This window comes from Macaca fascicularis, chromosome 4 (genome assembly GCF_037993035.2).
Source record: "Macaca fascicularis isolate 582-1 chromosome 4, T2T-MFA8v1.1".
Taxonomy (NCBI): domain Eukaryota; kingdom Metazoa; phylum Chordata; class Mammalia; order Primates; family Cercopithecidae; genus Macaca; species Macaca fascicularis.
In genome coordinates, this window is record NC_088378.1 from 40,278,237 (window position 1) to 40,298,555 (window position 20,319).

The following is a 20,319-nucleotide window of genomic DNA, read 5'->3' on the forward strand; positions in this document are numbered from 1 at the left end:
GCCAAGGCAGGAGGATCACTTGGGGCCAGGAGTTCGACACCAGCCTAGCCAACATGAGACCCTGTCTCTACAAATTAGCCAGGATGGTAGTGCACACCTATATTCCAGCTACTTCAGAGGCTGAGGGAAGAATATCACTTGAACCCAGGAATTTGAGCTTGCAGTGAGCCATGACTGCACCACTCACTCCAGCCTGCGCAACAGAATGAGACCTTATCTCTTAAAAAAAAAAACAAAAAAAAAAACAAAAAACAAAAAAACTACACTATGCTTGTGGTGTCATTACAAATGCTTTTGGCTGCAAGTAACAGAAAACCCACAGGGCATATTTTTCTAATATATCTTTCTGACAAGAAGTCTGCAAACAGGACTTGTTGATGTTGGTTCAACAGCTCAGCAATGTCATCTCTGTGATTCTAACCCTTTTCTTCATGGTCATAACTGCCCCACAGCCACTCCTAACTGGAATATGGCCAGGAGAAAGGGTTGAGAATGGAGGTGGGGCCAGGCAAGCAACTCTCTGCCACAACAAGAAAACTGTAGGAAACCTGGGCTTTGTTGAAAGTGAAGAGCTTGGCAGAATGGGTGGGGCTGAGTCCATTGCAATGGTGACCTGAGCTCCCTGGCTGCTGCATACAGTCTGAAGGGTTCAGGGAAACATGTAAATTTCCATATCACATTAGTATGTGGGTGAAGAGGGACAAAATATCTGTTGCAAACTTATGTTTCATTTCTATTATCCAAGAAACTACCTATGAAATTCCTCACAAAAAACAAACAAACAAAAAGGTCAGACTATGTGGTGAGAAAACATGAATTTGAATTGCTACAAAACACAAGCAAGTTCAAAAGGAATGTTTATTTTAAGCTCTATGTACAGAAGAACAGAGTGTAAATGTAGAAGGAACAAAGGAAACAAAAATGACAGGCATAGGTATTTACATAGCAAGTGTAGGCAAAATGTGTCAAGAAAAGTCTTTAAATACATCTACTTTTAGCCTTTAACAGTCCAAATCAGTTTCTAAGAATAATTTATCATCCAGGAAGAAGTTTTAGAAGTCTAAGGCTCAACCTTAAGTTGAGTTTAAATCCTTGAGTTTAGAAGGCTTGTATTGCTGATACCTTGGTCAACAGCTTTTGTGTTGACCATTTCTTCTTTAGTTCGCTGTCCTTCTGACTGTGAAATGTGATGTCCAAACTGAAATAAAGCAAATATTTAACATACAAATTATTCTAATGTTAAAAAAAAAAAAAAAAAGAATGGCAAGACAAAGGGCCGATGACCCTCTGAGGTTTAACACACAATATTTACTTACTGTATGTATTACTATAATACATCGTTATTTGGCTGTGTATCAGGTACTACACTCAGAGCCAAGGACAAACGTGAACGAGACACTCTCAGCGGCACAGACTGAGCTCTTAGGCAACTAAAATTTGAGTCCCTGTGTGCCCAGCCTGAAATTAAGTGCTAAAAATTACGTAAAAAAAAAAAATGATGATTCTCTAAAAAACTTGTAGTTGGTTGGAAAGAAAGTGCGAGAGACACTAAACTAACAGCAAGCAGTAAATGACAAGCTAGTAACACTTCGCTTATCCACTATCACTGGGAAACGGTGTGTCCCGCCTACGGGAACTTCTCAGATAACTGCAGGTTTTCAAACATCCTGAAATTTTAAGAAACCAAGTTCTAGTCTCTGCTCTGCCCCTTATATAGGGGATTATAGGCACTACAGGGCTCATTTTCCTCATATTTTTCGGGGGAAGGAGGTTACCGCTATAAAGATCTAGTGAGATGAGTAAAAAAGATACTCTGCAAGTTACAAATTGCTCTACAAATGATAAAATTAAACATTTATTTTAGACACATTTGCATTTTTATGGTAATAGTTCTAAAGCAAACTTCTTGTCTTCCTTTTTTTTTTTTTTGAGATGGAGTCTCGCTGTGTCACCCAGGCTCGAGGGCAGTGGCACGATCTAAGCTCACTACAAGCTCCGCCTCCAGGGTTCACGCCATTCTCCTGCCTCAGCCTCCCAAGTAGCTGGGACTACAGGCACCCACCACCACGCCCGGCTAATTTCTTTTGTATTTTTAGTAGAGATGTGGTTTCACTGTGTTAGCCAGGATGGTCTTGATCTCCTGACCTCATGATCCACCCACCTCAGCCTCCCAAAGTGCTGGGATTACAGGCTTGAGCCACTGCGCCCGGCCTTGTCTTCTTAAATAGTTAAAAGAATATAATTTTCTAAGTCAACGTGCTAAACATCAGATATTAAAGTACACACACACAAACACACACACACAATGGTGAGCTAAGAGGTTGCTAGCACTGGAGTGGGAATGTGTGTGTGTGACAAGTCCCTCCACTCTGTTACATTTTTTTTTTTTTTTTTTTTTTTGAGATGGAGTCTCGCCCTGTCACCAGGCTGGAGTGCAGTGGCACAGTCTTGGCCCACTGCAACCTCTGCCTCCCAGGTTCAAGCAATCCTCCTGCGTCAGCCTCCTGAGTAGCTGGAATTACAGGCACACACTACCACGCCTGGCTAATTTTTGTATTTTTAGTAGAGACGAGGTTTCACCATGTTGGTCAGACTAGTCTCAAACTCCTGACCTAGTGATCTGCCCACCTCAGCCTCCCAAAGTGCTGGGATGACCACGCCCGGCCCTGTTACACTCTTTGAGGACTCAATGCATCTGAGCTTTCCAGTTTCTTCCTCTGCTGACATCTGTCCTTCCTCAGTGCTATCTAGCTGACTGTAGATGCTGTTCCTCTTCCACACTCCTGTCCAGGGCTTATTTTTATGTGTTAATACTACCTCAACTAAATTAAGACATGTGAAAACCACCCCAAAATTAGAATTACTTCTAAATTTAAGAAAAGAGACTTCAAGTAAATAGTGGTCTTAAGGCTCAAATGCTTAAAATCCAGTGTTTGTCATCCTAGGCATCCAGTAAGTGCTGTCACTAAAGATAACTATAATCCCATTTGCTTTTTTATATGCAGAGTTAACATTAGATTCAACAAAATATCCAAAGTCTGTATATTTGACAGAGAAAACTCTTGGCGTATTCACATTCCATATGGTTAAGGGGAATCTATTGCACCATTCTTCCCCGGCCCTCTCAAACTGTCAGACACCCAGTTCATACTGCAGATGGCAACATCAAATTGGCACCTAAGATAAGTCATTATAAACATATGCACAAATATTTTTAAAATTAAGTATTTTATTTCAAAAGACCTCATAATAGGCTAAAAGTGAAAATGAGCATATAAAATTAACAACAAAAAAACCCCCAGAAACATTAGCAGCATCAATAAACAATTATATAGCCCATTCTGCACAATTACTTCAAGAGAACTTGAACACAAAGCTGTAACATAAACAATACATCTGAGAAAAACTGAAAAATTAATATTCCATTAGTGTAGCTTACCCTTGAAGTTTCTGGACTAGAAAATGGGGAAGATTCCCAAGATCTATTCTCTTTCTCAAAAGAATCATCTTCTTGAAATGCAAATTTCTGCTTAAGTGCATGAGATATTAAAGAAACTGGATCCCAATGTGAATTCTGTCTTTTCCTCTTATGAATGGGTCTACCGCCAGGTGACCTATTTTTTTAAAAAAAAAAATTGAATTTATTAAAACTTGGATGTAATTTTAGCTCCTTGTTGACAAACATAGCAGGAATACAAGCATAATATCTTACAATTTAATTAGTCTTCAAGAGACTGAAAATAATCTAACCTTCAAGAAATTTTTGCAATGAACTAAGGAAAGCACAATGAATGAAGAATCAGAAAAACCAAGAACCGATCTGACTTGGGACTCTGCCATAACCCTGTTAGGACCTGAGATTTGTCAGATGTCACTATGCTGAAGATCTTTATTATTGTAATTTTCTAATTTCCTAATGGGTAGGAAAATTCAAATAAGAACTTTTAAAAGGACTAGAGTTCATGCAAAAAAAAAAAAAAATTAGGCAAATTGTTCATCGGTTTGGGCATTCATTCATTCAATCTTCATTGAATGCCCACTGCTACATCCAGCTCCATTTTATGCTTTGGGAGTATTCTGCTTCCTATTCTTACAGCAAGATTATCATCAATATACTAGTGAGTAAGATCATTTGGATGGTAATAAGTGCTGTGAATAAAACCAAACAGAGGCTGGGCACAGTAGCTCGTGTCTGTAATCCCAGCACTTTAGGAGGCCAAGGTGGGAGGACTGCTTGAGCTCAGGAGTTCGAGAGCAGCCTGGGTAACATAGCGAGACCCCATCTCTACAAAAAAATTAAAAATTAGCCAGGCAACTACTTGGGAGGTTCAGGCAGGAGGATCACTTGAGCCAAGGAGATCAAGCCTGCTGTGAGTCGTGGCACCACTACACTTCAGCCTGGGTGACAGAGCAAGACCTTGTCTCAAAAAAAAAAAAAAAAAAAAAAAACTAAATTAAAAAATAAAAAATAGGGAGATGTAGTAGCGACTAGGGACAGAAGCACTTTAGATGAGACATGATCAGAAACAAAGCCACTTTAAGGAAGCAACATCCTCTTTAAGAAAATGACAAGGGGTCAGTTTTAGTGTAAACATCTGGGGGTGCATCAGGAAGGAGCCTGGCATGTGTGAGAAATGGAAAAAGGAAACCAACTGCAGCTGGAGCTCAGTGGACAAACACGGGACATAGGAGAGGAGTTCAGCGAGAGAAGCGAGGGCTGGCTCCTGGAGGGACCTACGGACACAGCAAGGGCTCTGGAACTGATTCAAAGCACAATGGAAACCCACAGAAGAGTCTGAAGCAGCAGAATGGCCTGATCTGACTTCTGGTCACTATCTGCAGAAAATATAACGAGGCAAGAATGAAAACAGACCACTGAGGAGGCTGCTGCGGAAGTTCAAGCTAGATAAGAATGGGCTTGGCCTGGGGAGGTGGCAGTGGAGGTCAAGAGGGTCCATAGAATTGAGCTATGTGCTGATGGGAAGTGTGGGAGATAGAACGGAAAATAAAGACGAATGATGATTCCTAGATATTTGTTTTTGTTTTTTTGAGACGGAGTCTCGCTTTGTTACCAAGGCTGGAGTGCAGTGGCTCACTGCAACCTCCGCCTCCTGGGCTCAAGCAATTCCCCTGCCTCAGCCTCCTAGTAGCTGGGATTACAGGTGTGCGCCACCATGCCCAGGTAAGTTTTGTGTTTTTAGTAGACACAGGGTTTCACCATGTTGGCCAGGCTGGTCTTGAACTCCTGACTTCAAGTGATCTGCCCACCTCGGCCTCCCAAAGTGCTGGGATTACTGGTGTGAGCCACCACACCTGGCCTGATTCCTGGTTCTTAAGCAACCGGGTGATCGTGTTGCCATTTGCTAAGATGCAAAAGACATGGGAAAGAACAGGTTTTCAAGGTGGCGGAAAAGAACAGGTAGGAAGGAAAAGTCCTATTTTGGACCTGTGAAACGAGATACCTGTGAGACAGGCAAATAAAGATGTCAAGTAGGAATTTGGGTGTATGCACCCGGGCTCAGAGGAGAGATCAGGGCTAGAAAAATAAACATTTGAGTCATAAGCATACAGCTGGTATTTAGAGCCACAGGACTAGGTGAGCTCACCAAAGGAAACAGCATGGACAGAGAAGAGAGGGGACTGAGGTCTGAACCAGGTACTTCAACATTTAAAGACCAGGCCCAGGGGGAAGAGTTAAAGGAATAAGAAGGAATAGCCGATGAGGTCAGAGGAAACCTGGGGGTATGCTTTCTCAGAAACCAAGTAAAGAAAGTGCTCCAGGCTGGGCGCAGTGGCTCACACCTGTAATCCCAGCACTTTGGGAGGCCGAGGCAGGCAGATCACGAGGTCAAGAGATGAGACCACCCTGGCCAATATGGTGAAACCCCGTCTCTACTACTAAAAATACAAAAATTAGCCTGGCATGGTGGCACACACCTGTAGTCCCAGCTACTCGGGAGGCTGAAGCAGGAGAATCACTTGAATCCAGGAGGCAGAGGTTGCAGTGAGCCGAGATCGTGCCACTGCACTCCAGCCTGGCAACAGAGCGAGACTCTGTCTCAAAAAAAAAAAAAAAAAAAAAAAAGAAAGTGTCCAAGGAGGAGATGGAGACCACCATGGGCTGTATCAAATGCTGCCAAGAAGTCAAGTAAGACGAGCAACGCAAAGAGACCACTAGATTTAGCCACATGGAGAGTCACTAGTGAAGCAGTTTCCAATGGAGTCACTGTGGGTAGAAGGCGGCATTAATAGAAACAAATTATAGACGACTTCAAGAATTCCTATTAGAAAGGGGAGCAGAACAGAACAACGGCTGAGAGTACATGTGTTCTGAAGATGGGAAGTACTTAGGTATGAGGAGAAGGATGAGGTAAAGAAGGAAGATTCAGTGATGCAGAAGGGCTCATTTTAAGTGAAATCCTTGTGAAAAGGAAAGAGAAAGGAAACCAGTAACCAAAGGAAGAGCCTAGCCATGAATGATGACACTTCGTTCACAACAGCAAGACGGAAGGCAGGGAATCTGCATGGGGAATCTGTAGGTGTAAAGAGGTAAGAGAGCTCATCTGATTGCTCAGCAATGTACAAAACAAAGTTAGCTGTACAGGCAATTCAGGAGAGAGCAGGCGGACAGGAGGCAGAGTCTACTGGTCTTTTAGTTGTTTTTCCAGTGATAGTAACAGTCACAGAGTTGCTGTTTGATACTAAGCCTGATGACATAAGTACAAGATCTAGCTGGGGCCAGGCATGCACCTACAGCCATGGGATTTTTCTCAACAAGCTGCCTCAGGCTCTTCCTTTGGTTACTGGTTTCCCTTCTCTTTCCTCTTCACAAGGATTTCACTTAAAATGAGCCCTTCTGCATCATTGCAAGGAACAAACTCACAACCTCATTAAAAAAGGAACTGACTTATCTGTCCTAGGACTATTACTATACAGAAAATACATCTATTTTCTCACCAAAAACCTCACTAAGGGATTTCCAGGTAAACATGGCAAATACCTTGTGAAATCCTACTAAAATGACAGTAAAGAAATAAAAAAGGTCTATATATCCACAAGGACAAAGAGATTAGAAGGGGGACAGGAGATAAGAATTGCAACCAGATGCTGGAAGCTGGAAAGCTGATGAAAGTGAGAGCGTGGGGCACGAGTGAAAAGTCTGTGCTGAATAGACACTTCTCTCTTGCTCGTCTTTCCCCACTCAGCTCTCCAATGACCTGGCTTGCACCCACTGTGTAATCCCCACCCCTCCTGACCATGAGGGTGACTGAAGAACTTTCTAAGGAAAATCCTGTAGCCCAAAAGAAAAGACATACAGCTCTGGGATGTGGCCAACAAAATGGTCCTCTCCCTAATCACTAAATTGTGAAGCCCCCAAGTTGATAAGCCCACCTCACACAAATAACATGCAATCAGCTTTTCCTTGTCTCATTTTTAAATAAGAATCACCAGATGCTTACACAAGGCTACAAAACTAAAGATAGAGATCAAAGCTAAAAGGAAAAAAGAAACTCACAAAAAATAGAGTAATTCAAGAAGACAGAAAAACTTAAACCTATACTTTTAATACTATCAGTGGGATAAGACCAATAAAACCAAAAAGATTTTAAAAAGAAGCACGTGAAGAAAAAGAAACAGCTGTTAAAAATTAAAAATGTGGGCCAGGCACAGTGGCTCACACCTGTAATCCCAGCCCTTTGGGAGGCTGAGGCCAGCGGATGGTAAGGTCAGGAGTTCATGACCAGCCTGGCCAACATGGTGAAACCCCGTCTCTACTAAAACTACAAAAAGTAGCTGGGTATGGTGGCACGTGCCTGTAATCCCAGCTACTTGGGAGGCTGAGGCAAGAGAATTGCTTGAACCAAGACCCGGGAGGCAGAAGTTGCAGTGAGCCAAGATCATGCCACTGCACTCCAGCCTGGGCGACAGAGCCAGACTCCGTCTCAAAAAAAAGAATAAAAGAACATTTTTGGACATGCAAAGTATTAAACTAATCTACCTTTTATGTTTCTCCAGAAGCTACAGGAAGATATGATATTTAGGAAATCAGTGATGAAGCATAGAAAAAAAGGGGGCAAGAATGCTCAAGAGGTAAGCGAAGGAAATCCTTTGGGCACAGAGGGATCCTCGAGGAGAACCACCAAGAACTAAATGGAGGTTCATCCAAAAATTAGAAATAGAACTACCCTATGATCCAGCAATCCCACTTCGGGGTACTTATCCAAAAGAAGTGAAATCAGTATCTCAAAGACATATCTACACACCCACATTCATTGCAGCGCTATTCACAATAGACAAGACATGGAAGCAAACTAAATGTCTACCAACAGATGAATGGATTAAGAAACAGGATATATACATATAATAGAATATACAGTATGCTAAGTGAAATAAGTCAGTCACAAAAAGATAAATGCTGCATGATTCACTTATATGAGGTATCTAAAGTAATCAAACTAGGCCGGGCACAGTGGCTCTCGCCTGTAATCCCAGTACTTTGAGAGACCGAGGCAGGAGGATTACTTGAACCCAGTAGTACAAGACCAGCCTGGGCAACACAGTGAAATCCTGTCTCTATTTTTTTTTAATAAGATAAAATAAAAAATAAAGCAATCAAACTATAGAGGTAGAAAGAAGAATGGCAGTTGCCAGGGGATGAGGGGAGAGGGAAACAATTACTGTTCAATGAGTATAAAATTTCAGTTATGCAAGATGAAAAAGCTCTAGAGACTTGTTGTACAACATTATGCTTATGGTTAATGATACCGTATTACACACATAAAAATCTGTTAACAGAACAGAGTTCATTATGTTTTTTCACCACACACACACACACACAAATGCAACTCAGAGAGGCAATTATTAACTCTAAAAAAATTATTCAACAAACAAAATGTAGTCAAAATATATGAAATGGGGCCAGGCACAGTGACTCACACCTATAATCCCAGCACTTTGGGAGGCCAACATGGGCAGATCGCTTGAGCTCAGGAGTTCGAGACCAGCCTGGGCAACATGGCGAAACCTCATCTCTACAAAAAATACAAAAATTAGCCAGGCATGGTGGCACATGCCTATAGTCCCAACTGCTAAGAAAGCTGAGGTGGGAGGATCACTTGAGCCCAGAAGGTCGAGGCTGCAGTGAGCTATAATTTCAACACTGCCCTCTAGCCTGGGTTACAATATGAGAAATGGCTTACTGTGGATGTTTACCATTATAATAAGGATATTAATTTTGAATACTCATTTAACTAAAGATTGTGGTTTCACTATTTCAGGAAAATGTAGCAAGATGTGTGTGTGTAGAATATCTAAGAAAATATATTCCTAATATCCTACAACTGGAAGTCAATATAATTAAAATATCAAGAAATAGCAAATAAGTATGTTGTTTCAAAAATATGGTGATAAGAAACAGTAGAAGTAGTAGTCAAAAATAATTGAATGTCATTATCTCTGGGATAGGTATTCAGGGGTAAAGAATAAGAAAAAAGACATATATGTTAATTTTCATAAACATAATAATTTTTCTAAACATATAATTGACAAAATTTCAGTTCACTTTTCAAATTACAACAACATACCGCTCAACTGCACGAAGCTTAACCTTATTCATATCCTTCAGAACGTCCAACATGTTTGGAATATCTTTATTTCTCTGGCTTTTTGAATGATGACTATAATTGGTCTTATTAGCAGCCAGGTTCTGTTTGTTCATTTCAGTAGCTGGATTATCTGAGTCACAAATATTACTAGATCTTGGTTGTACGGGAGGAAAACACAGTGGCTGGAGAGATGAAAACTGAGGAGGAAGTGGTGGTGGAGGAGGAGGAGAAGAAAGCACTGAACTTGGAAACTGATCCGGCTCCACACTCAGACGGGCAGCCCGCGATGATGACAACTGGCCCAAACTAATGGGCTTGTCATTCAAGCCAAAGGAACCTACAAACAAAGTGGTTGATTACAAAATCATGCACAATTATCTCTAACGTAATATATATTAATAACACTAATTAGAACCAAAACAGGAGCAATTTCTGTAATGCTACTAAAAGTAGCGATATAGTAGCAAGGAAAGAGAATCAATTCCATCTGCTTAGTAATTTAAGAGTCAGGTCAAATTGTGAATTCATTTTTAATCCAGTTAGGAATTTTCAGTGTGGGCCCAAGAGCAGAGGGGGTTGGAGAATGCGTTTTAAACAAACAAACAAAAAAATGTGTTTTTTCAGTAATTCACATACACTCTGAACTTCATCCTCTATTTTAAAAAGCTAAAACATAATCAACAACTTGTAGTTAGAAATACAAATTGATGTATTCACTCTATAATGACATTGGAGAAATAAGCATATTATTTTCTAAGCAAAGCTTAAGATGGGTACTGAGTATTTAACTTTTCCACAACAGATTTGCTCCTAAAGGACTGTGGGTAAACATGATTGCTTAAGAAAACTGTGTATAGTTATATATCATTTTACTTATTATGTATAAATATAAGTTATTGTATATTATATAATGTGTTTATATGTAAATTATGTTATAAATATATACTGTATAAATATATTAAATTATGTGTATTTATGCATTTGTATACATATTAAACCATTTTTAGCAATTATATTTACACACAGCCCTTTACAGCCAAATCTGTTGTGAAAAGCATTCAGTACCTAGATTGCTTTACATTTTATACACACATACACAAATACATACACGTTGTGTGTGTGTGTGTGCATATGTTTAAAGCAAGCTGTATCTCTATAAATTTATAAAACAATCATCAGGAAAACATTACTCACCTCAACTTGCTGGAAGTGTAGCAGCAATAACTAAAAACTATAAACATATATCCTCAAACCTATATCCTCTTTCAAACCAATGCATTCTTCCTCTTTAATCTCCAATGCTTTCATGAAGAGTTAGAAAAGCTTTCTGAGGGCCGGGCACGGTGGCTCATGCCTGTAATCCCAGCACTTTGGGAGGCCGAGGCAGGTGGATCACGAGGTCAGCAGATCGAGACCATCCTGGCTAACACGGTGAAACCCTGTCTCCACTAAAAATACAAAAAATTAGCCAGGCATGGTGGTGGGCCCCTGTAGTCCCAGCTACTCAGGAGGCTGAGGCAGGAGAATGGCGTGAACCCGGGAGGCAGAGCTTGCAGTGAGCCGAGATCACGCCACTGCACTCCAGCCTGGGCAACAGAGGGAGACTCCGTCTCAAAAAAAAAAAATAAAGAAAGAAAAGAAAAGCTTACATAGAAGACAACAGACTTTTTAATACAAAAATACAATCTTCTAGTATAGTAAAGCTAGTTCTTCTTTAAATCAAAGCCATCCCCTCACTACAAATGTGTCTTAATTTATCTTGAATAAACATCAGATATAATAATTTTGTATATCCAACATCCTTTTATGTGCATTTAATGTTTTCATGGTACTTATTCAGAATTGTACTCACTTAAATATTAGATGTTCCTGTATGCTACTGTATGTACTATATTCAGTACAGTATCATGCTGTACAGGTTGGTATAGGCTATACCATGAGTATCATCTAACTGAAACAAAACTCCTGGTGTTACTTACTAGAATTTGCACTGTTTTTCAGTTCCTGCATTTCCACAATTGCTGCAATCTGAGAGCGAAGAAAAGTCAGCTCATTTTCAAGGGCAGCTATTTTTTTAATTGCAGCTTCATTTACAGGCATATCATTTTTCACTGTTTCTTTCTGTCTTACAGCAGGTGACAGTGGATCCCGAACTAGTTGCAAAGGATGAAAAATTTCCACCTTCTCTTCTTCATTTTTCCATATACTATTTCTGTGGGTGAAAAAAACAAGAAATGAAAATCAGAAGACAATAAAACAAAATAAAAGCTACTCTCAGGCCAGGCACGGTGGCTCACGCCTGTAATCCCAACACTTTGGGAGGCTGAGGCAGTGAATCACCTGAGGACAGGAGTTTGAGACCAGCCTGGTCAAAATGGCGAAACCCTGTCTCTACTAAAAATATTTTTAAAAATTAGCTAGGTGTGATGGCGTGGCCCTGTAGTCCCAGCTACTCGGGAGGCTGTGGCAGGAGAATCGCTTGAGCCTGGGAGGCAGAGGTTGCGGTGAGCCAAGATCGTGCCATTGCACTCCAGCCTGGTTGACAGAGTGAAACTTCGTCTCCAAAAAAAAAACTACTCTCTACCCCCCATGATTGTTTCTAGAGTCACTGAGGACAAGGAAAACATCTTATTTAGCTTTGTATTCCCAATATAAACAGAATGTAGCCTCCAATAAAGGACCATTCAGTGACCAGGGAATGAACAAAAGAAACCCTGCTTTTAGATTATAAAACAAAAATAATTATTCTGCAATTGCTCTACTTATTAACTTTAAATGCAGGTAAGTTAATTTATTTAGAAGTTCTATATAAGTTAATAAAGAGTCTTACATTCAGGATTACATTAGGGTGAAATGTATGTTCTTTTAACTATTTGAAAATTGGTGCCAGTTTGATACATCAGCCAGAATACTTAAAGAATTGACACTGTGCTTAGAGCCTGTATCTGAATATACTAACATATAAGGTAATACTCTCTAGGAGTAACACATCCAAATTTTGAATTACATTTAACATCATTGCCTGGTGCACAGTAAACACTATGTAAGTTTTGGCTAAATATATGATTCTAATATCCCTTTGATAACCACTCCCTCCTAGGTCTGGTGTTAGGTTTAAATATGCATTTAAAAAAAAAACTGGCTAAAAAAATGAAAAACAGCCAGGCTTCTTTACTAGGAAGATACAGTAGGGCACAGCACAGTTTGAAGATAAACAAAACAAAAAAAGCTCCATCAATCGGAACAAGCTTTGACACAAGCAAGAATTCAGTTTATAGCCCACTTCCCAAGGTAAGCATATAAAATTACCGAAATCTGAGATAACTGGCTTCTTCATCATTTGCCACATACAAAATATCAGCAAAAGAAGGAACCACAGATCCACAATTTTCAGAGTCTACAGAGTTCAAGAGCGGGATCAACTAAAGTAAAAAAAAAAAAAAAAAAAAAAAAAGTCAGAGCTCTGCAGGGAGTCAGGAGAAGACACATGCCCCATGGTATTAAATTAGTTAATGATCTAAAAGAAAGAAAAATAAAAAGAATATTCAATAGAAAAACATGCACCTGTTAGCAAGAAAGAACACTGAGAAAAATGTTATGCTGAAGTCTAAGCACTAAGCAATATTCTCTCCTCTGGTTAATTTCATCTATCATAAAATGCAAAATAAAATTAAATAAGCTCTTCAGTTATTGTTCACACTTGCCCATCTGTGAATGTCATTACAGACATGTACCACGTAACGTTTAGGTTGATGATGGACTGCATATACATGGGGTCACATAAGATTACAGTGAAACTGAAATATTCCTATCATGAGTATTTACTATATTATACTTTTTATTATTATTTTAGAGTGTATTCCTTCTACTTTAAAAGAAAAGTTGGCTGAGCATGGTGGTGCATTCCTGTCATCCCAGCACTTTGGGAGGCCAAGGCAGGAGGCTCAATTAAGGCCAGCAGTTCAAGACCAGCCAGGACAACATAGCAAGATCCTGTCTCTATCAGACAAAAAAAAAAGTTAGCCAGGTGTGGTGGCACGCACCTCCCAAGTAGTTCCAGCTACTCAGGAGGCTGAGGTGGGAGGACCACTTGAGCCCAGGAGGTTGAGGCTGCAGTGAGCAATTATCATGTCACTGCACTTCCACCTGGGCGACAGCAAGACCTTATCTAAAAAAAAAATTAAAAAAAATAAAAAGTTAACTATAACGCAGCCTCAGGAAGATCCTTCAGAAGGTATTCCAGAAGGTATTGTTATCGTAGGAGGTGACAGCTCCATGCATGTTATTGCCACTGAAGGTTTTCCAATAGGACAAGATGTGGAGGTAGAAGACAGTGATACTGATGATTCTGCCCTGGGTAGGCCTAGGCTAACATGTGTGCTTGTGTCTTAGTTTTAACAAAAAAAATTTAAAAAGTACAAAAAATTAAAAAATTTTTTAAATCATAAAAAGCTTATAGAATAAGGATACAAAAAATATTTGGATAGCTATACAATGTGTTTTAAGATAAGTGTTACTACAAAAGAGTCAAAAAGTTTTTACAAAATAAAAACATTTATAAAAAAGTTACAGTAAGCTAAGGTTAATCTATTATTGAAGAAAGAGTTTTTGTATAAACTTAGTGTAGCCTAAGTGTACAGTGTTTATAAAGTCTACAGTAGTGTACAGTAATGTCCTAGGCCTTTAAATTCACTCACCACTCACTGACTCACCCAGAGCAACTTCCCGTCTTCCATTCATGGTAGGTGCCCTATACAGAGGTAACATTTTTTATCTTTTTATTAGACTGTTACTGTACTTTTTCTATGTTTAGATACACAAACACTTATCATTATGTAACAACTGCCTACAGTATTCAGTACAGTAACATGCTGTACAGGTTTGCAGACTAGAAGCAACAGGTCATACCATATAGCCTGGGTGCGCAGTAGACCATATACCATCTAGGTTTGTGCCAGTATACTCTGTGATGTTTGCACAATGACAAAATCACTGAACAATGCATTTCTCAGAATGTATCCCCCCATCATTAAATGATGCATGATTGTATTTAAAAAAACAAAACCACAAAAACATATATGAAATGGCTTGTTCCCAAGGGTAAATTAAAGGTTTTTGGCTTGCAGGAAATGTTTCTTCCTTTGTTGTTCCACCCTGTATCTGTAAGAGTACCTAGGATTATTTTGTACTTGGTACTTAAACAATTTATGTTGACTAACTTACCTCAAAATTAGGTCTTCGACAAGGTTCTAATGGAAGCATTTTCCCAATGATACGAACAATACTCCTAGTTGATCCATAGTCTTTATTTTCCCAAATCAGCAAAACCTATTTTAAACATAAAGTATGAATTAAAATGCACTCTGATTAAGCAGATTTATATAAGTATGAAAAAAGGAGATATAAAAAAGATGCGGTGGCATTTTTTTAAAAATACAGGGAGTCCTGTAAAATACATTTATTTTTAAAAAGAAGTATAGAATGGCAGAGCCTTTCTTCAAGAATAGAACTTTATGAGTATTTGTCTTAAAAAAAGATGGTAGTAAACATATATACATTCCAGGAAGATCTCTTAAAAAGCACAATTCATTTTGTTCTGTTTCTGATAATGTTCAAATACCCTGGAGGAAACTTTGTTCAAAAAAATTGCATCCCCTCCTCCAGCTACAAATCCCATCTTTTTGGCCCAACCAAAAATTGACAATTTCAATTTATCAAGCAACGAGGTAATACAGAGTATACTTATGTAATTTCCTTTAAAGGAGAAATAAAAAAGGGAATAAATAAATCAGGTCCTAGACAATTGAAAGAGTTATTGACATAAAGCAAAATGTATCTGCTGGCAGTAAGCTCTTGAAAAGGTATTAGAAGTGAAAATGTGCCACTATAGCTCAAATAATACTTCGTCCTTTAGTGTGGGCTTCCCAAATTAGTGTAAACCATTGCCACAGGAACCACTCTCCCCCACCAGCCAAAAGATATAATAAATTGGACATTTTTCCTAATATCCCAACAGATATAAGTAGCATCCTATAAGCATCCTCGTTAAAACATCCAATAAACAGCCTGTCTCAGCTGTTAAACAACAGCAACAACCAACAACAGCAGGCTAAGTAAACTGTGGGTTATGCACCTGCGTGTTGATTGTGATCCATCATATGAGGTTAGGTGTAAAATTTTCCCATTGTGGTGTCATGCTGGCACTCAAGTACTTTGGGATTTTGGAGCATTTCAGATTTCAGGTTTTGAGTGATGCTCAACGGATAATATTTTTAAATTGCTAAGATTATTTCACATTTTTTTCACACTCAGTCTTCAAAATCCCTTATATAGTTTACACCTACAGAAGATCTCAATTCAGATATTTTGAGTACTTAAAAGTGACATGTGGCCAGTGGCTATCATACTGGATTTCACAGCCTAGAGGATATAGATCCCAGACCTATTACTAGTAGAATATTTGGAGGACTGAGCATTTATATTTAAAATATTCTATAGACCATTCATCTGCGTAGCCCTGCTAAGAACCACAGGCATAGAGGCTTTGCTACCATGAGGGCTACCTACGGCATATACAGTCACCCAAGAGTTGGGTTAGCTCTTAGTTAATTTAAATGATACCTTCCTATCTTGCTCGGCAGTTTCTATCCTAATAAACTCCTGTCCTTCCTCTCATTCCTTCATTGCCCCTGGACATCTTCACCACTTTCGTTGTTGTTGTTGTTTGCTTTTTGAGGTGTTTTTTTTTTTTTTTTTTTTTTTGAGATGGGGTTTCACTCTGTCACCCAGGCTGGAGTGCAGGGGCATGATCAGGGTTCACTGCAACCTCCATCTCCTGGGCTCAAGCAGTCCTCCTACCTCAGCTTCTGAAGTAGCTCGGACCACAGGTGCACACGACCATGCCTGGTTAATTTTTGTATTTTTTATAGAGCCGAGGTTTCAACATGTTGCCCAAGCTGGTCTTGAAAACCTGAGCTCAAGTGATCTGCCTGCCTCAGCCTCCCAAGGTGTTGGGATTACAGGAGTGACCCACCACATCTGGCCATCTTCATCATTCTTGTTATTTCATCTTCCCTCTATTCCTGGTCTAGCATCCACATTTCGACTTCACTAATTTTCCTACCAAGCATGGATTTTCTGGTTAATTATTTCAGTAATATGTTCAACGTCACTCAAAAATGGTTCATTCTTTTGATATTATGTGCTCCCACATTGCTAATGAATACACGACCCTAATTACTCTTAGCTAGGAAAAAAAAAAAAAAAAACCGACAATATTTAGAAAAACTATGACTCCATGATGACTTCAGCTGGGTTCTCACAGGTATTCTGAAATCCCTTCATAACAAGTTAGATTCTATACCACATTGCCCAGAGCAGTCTCCAATCTCTGAAATCCCTTCTCAAATCCCACCACTTCATTACCTGCAAGTGACCTTGTCTCTGCTCTTACTGAGAAAACCGAGAACTTCAATTTGACATACCTCAACTTCATTTCTCTTACTTAGCTCCATTCAAAATCTCTTTTCAGGCCGGGCGCGGGGGCTCACGCCTGTAATCCCAGCACTTCGGAAGGCCAAGGCAGGTAGATCACTTGAGGTTAGGAATTCAAGACCAGTCTGTCCAACGTGGTAAAACCCCATCTCTACTAAAAATATAAAAATCGTTGGGCATTGGTGGCAGGCTCCTGTAATCCCAGCTACTCAGCAGGCTGGGGCAGGTGAATCACTTGAACCTGGGAGCAGAGGTTGCAGTGAGCCAAGATTGCACCACTGCACTCCAGCCTGGGCAATAGAGCAAGACTCAACCTTAGGGAAAAAAAAAATCTCTTTTCACTCTCTCTCACTTTCATTCTGTTCTTTAAGGCAGAAGAGTCTCTCTCCTTTCCAAGACTTATTTAATTAGATCCCTTGCCCAACTACCTTCTCAAAGGTGTTGTTTAATCACTCTCTCATGTGTATCTTAAATTTCTTCCTGTCTGTTTCTTCCAGAGTGATGACAAATATGCTGAAGTTACTTTTAACTTTAAAAATAAAAATAAAAATTCCATCCTGCAGCCCCTTCAGGTTGATGGCCTCTCTCAATTTCTTTTCACAAGCAAACTTTTCAAAAGAAGGTTGCTGATCCCACTTCCCTTCCTGACATTCTTCAAACTATTCCAACACAGTCCCATTCTCCACTTACAGAAATTCTTAGGGGCACCAATAATGCAATAGTGATAAACAACTGTTCAGCTGTTATCTTCAGTCTCTTGATTACTGCAATGTAAAATGTTTCAATCACATCTAACGACATTTGCCATTATCTAGGTTCATGGCTTCAAATATCAAAACAAAGCAGGTAACCCCCAAAACTGAATCTTTTTCTTTCCTACATTCTAAAACCATATATATATATCCAATTGTCTGAAGGATATTTCTACTTATATGTTCTAACATCACCTCTGACTCACCTCATCTCCATATTCAAACTACTTTCTCATACTAATATGCCCATTTATAATAATGGCACCATCATTTTTCAACTTACTTTTGCTTTAAAAAAATATTAAATTATCCGTGACTACTTTCTTCTAATTCACCCCACCTGTTTTCCTTATAGTCAATCTCATATTACAGTTATCTTTATTGTTTCTTATTCTTCATATTTTAAGTATTATGAATACAAGAACCATGTATTACTCCTCTGTATTACCTGCAGAAACAAGCATATTGTCTTTAGATACAGTAGATGTTCAACAAGTAGATAAAATTTGATTTGCTTATGATAGAGTTTGGCTGTGTCCCCACCCAAATCTCACCTTGAATTGTAATTATCCTCACGTGTCAAGGGGGGGGCCAGGTGAAGATAACTGAATCATGGGGGCAGCTTCCCCCATACTATGCTCATGGTAGTGAATAAGTCTCATGAGATGTGATGGTTTTATAAAATGGAGTCCCCTGCACAAGTTCTCTTGTCTGCCACTATGTAAGATGTGACTTTGCTACTCATTTGCCTTCAGCCATGACTGTGAGGCCTCCCCAGCCATGTGGAACTGTGAGTCAATTAAACCTCTTTCCTTTATAAATTACCCAGTCTCGGGTATGTCTTTATTAGCAGCATGAGAACAGACTAATACAGTTTATAATTCTCAGGCCTAAATCACCCTCTTTCCATTAGATTTATTCTGGATTTATTGAGGTTTAAATATTGAACTTGTTTATAAATTACCCTGAATAGAAATTTTAATGTATCTGTGCAATAAATGTAATTCTGTGAAGGTCATGTCTGTATTTTGCTTCCTTTGTATCTTCTGTTGGCATTTGTCCTATCAGGTAAATATGTTCTCAATAATCTCATCCCTCTTCTAACTCAAACCATCAAAGCTATACTATTGCAAACTCACCTTTGTCCCACCTAAAAAGAAGCAACAATTTTGCCTTAAATCAAATGACTACATACAAGTCATTTCAAAATGAAACCCAAGAACAAATACAACAGATCCATTCCAATCCATTAAAAGATATTTACCTGGTCTACAGGAACGCCAAAATATTCCAGCATCTCTCTTAAGATATTCAGTATGAGAGACATTGATGAAGCAAATACAGAAGCCAATTCAAAGGAACATTATCAGTTTCTTGGTGCCTTTGGGGAAAATTTTAGAAAATGTTACTCTTGACAAATAAATGCCACACAAATTGTACTACATAACCTGGAAAAGTCCTCTTGATACACACTACACCGTCAACTAATTTCTCCTAGCCAGCATTATTTTGAAGGAAGTCAAAGAAAAAGAAAGGAAGGGGAAGTCTGGGGGAAAGAGAGGGTTGTAAAGGAAATTTCAATTTATTGGTTAAATTACATTAAAACCTCATAGGATGTCTGAGCTTATGAAGGGGCCTAGTTAACAGAGACCAATCAAGAACAAACTGGACATCTACTTAGGCAAGGCTTCAAGTTACATGCCACAGCGAAGCTCGCTTTCCTGAAAGCTTTGGGCTGAGACTCAGCAGATGGGTGAGTTTAGCCGACCCTTGAAAGCAGGCAAGGGCCCGACTCAAAGTTTTTAAAAAATGAACAGCTCTTCTCACACACATATCGAAGTACTGCCCATCCCTCCTCGCTCTTTTAAAATAACGAGCATGAATTCCAGATAGGTGACGTGACTTGGTCACCCATCTAGTAACAGGCCGTGACCAGAGCCGGATCGCGTCCCTCGCTTTGGCCACAAGCTTCCCGGTGCTCTCCAAACACAGCGTGGTAGCCTTGCTCACCTTCCTCCGAAGCCGAGACCCCGGGAATCACCAGAACATCAAGCGGAGGGGTTAGGAATTCTCAATCGAATTCCAGACTGCGCCACTCCTTGTTCACATCGCTCAGACGTCTACCCAGACCTCGACCCAGTTTCCACCCGTGCGCCTCGGCTTGCAGCCACAGGCGGTAACGATGACCTCAGCGAGGAACAAGAGGTCGACCCAGTGCCCAGCCCTGGAGCCTCACGTTCAGCCAAGGTAACGTTACGGGAAGCTCGCCCACCTCCTCCCGCACCCAACCAACCCACCTTCTAGTCCCTAGGACTGGACTGCTACTTCCGCATGACGGGACAGCTACTTCCGCATCCCAGGACGAAATCAAACTCCGCGGGCCAGGACCCGTACCCAGTCTCACTGGGCAAAACTGAAGATCGCTGCTTCTGATTGGTCATTGCATGACGTCAGGCAATTCGGCAAGC

At 39.8% G+C, this 20,319-nt stretch overlaps 1 protein-coding gene across 9 annotated transcripts; it reads right to left on the minus strand.

The window, feature by feature from the left end:
• Positions 1-840: 840 nt before the first annotated feature.
• Positions 841-20,174, minus strand: MTFR2 (mitochondrial fission regulator 2). Of its 9 annotated transcripts, none has more exons than XM_074037093.1 (10): positions 20,149-20,174; positions 19,116-19,232; positions 17,090-17,250; positions 14,829-14,933; positions 14,318-14,355; positions 12,915-13,027; positions 11,585-11,817; positions 9,585-9,942; positions 3,440-3,614; positions 841-1,198 (listed from the first exon to the last, which is right to left on the minus strand). In XM_074037093.1, the coding sequence occupies exons 5-10, from the start codon at positions 14,339-14,341 to the stop codon at positions 1,085-1,087; spliced, it is 1,017 nt and encodes a 338-aa protein (XP_073893194.1). In that variant the 5' UTR covers positions 14,342-14,355; positions 14,829-14,933; positions 17,090-17,250; positions 19,116-19,232; positions 20,149-20,174; the 3' UTR covers positions 841-1,084. The 9 variants fall into 9 exon arrangements, with proteins under 9 accessions (XP_073893194.1, XP_073893192.1, XP_073893193.1 ...); XM_074037091.1 differs by having other exon boundaries at positions 17,090-17,253; positions 19,862-20,174; XM_074037092.1 differs by lacking the exon at positions 17,090-17,250.
• Positions 20,175-20,319: the final 145 nt, after the last annotated feature.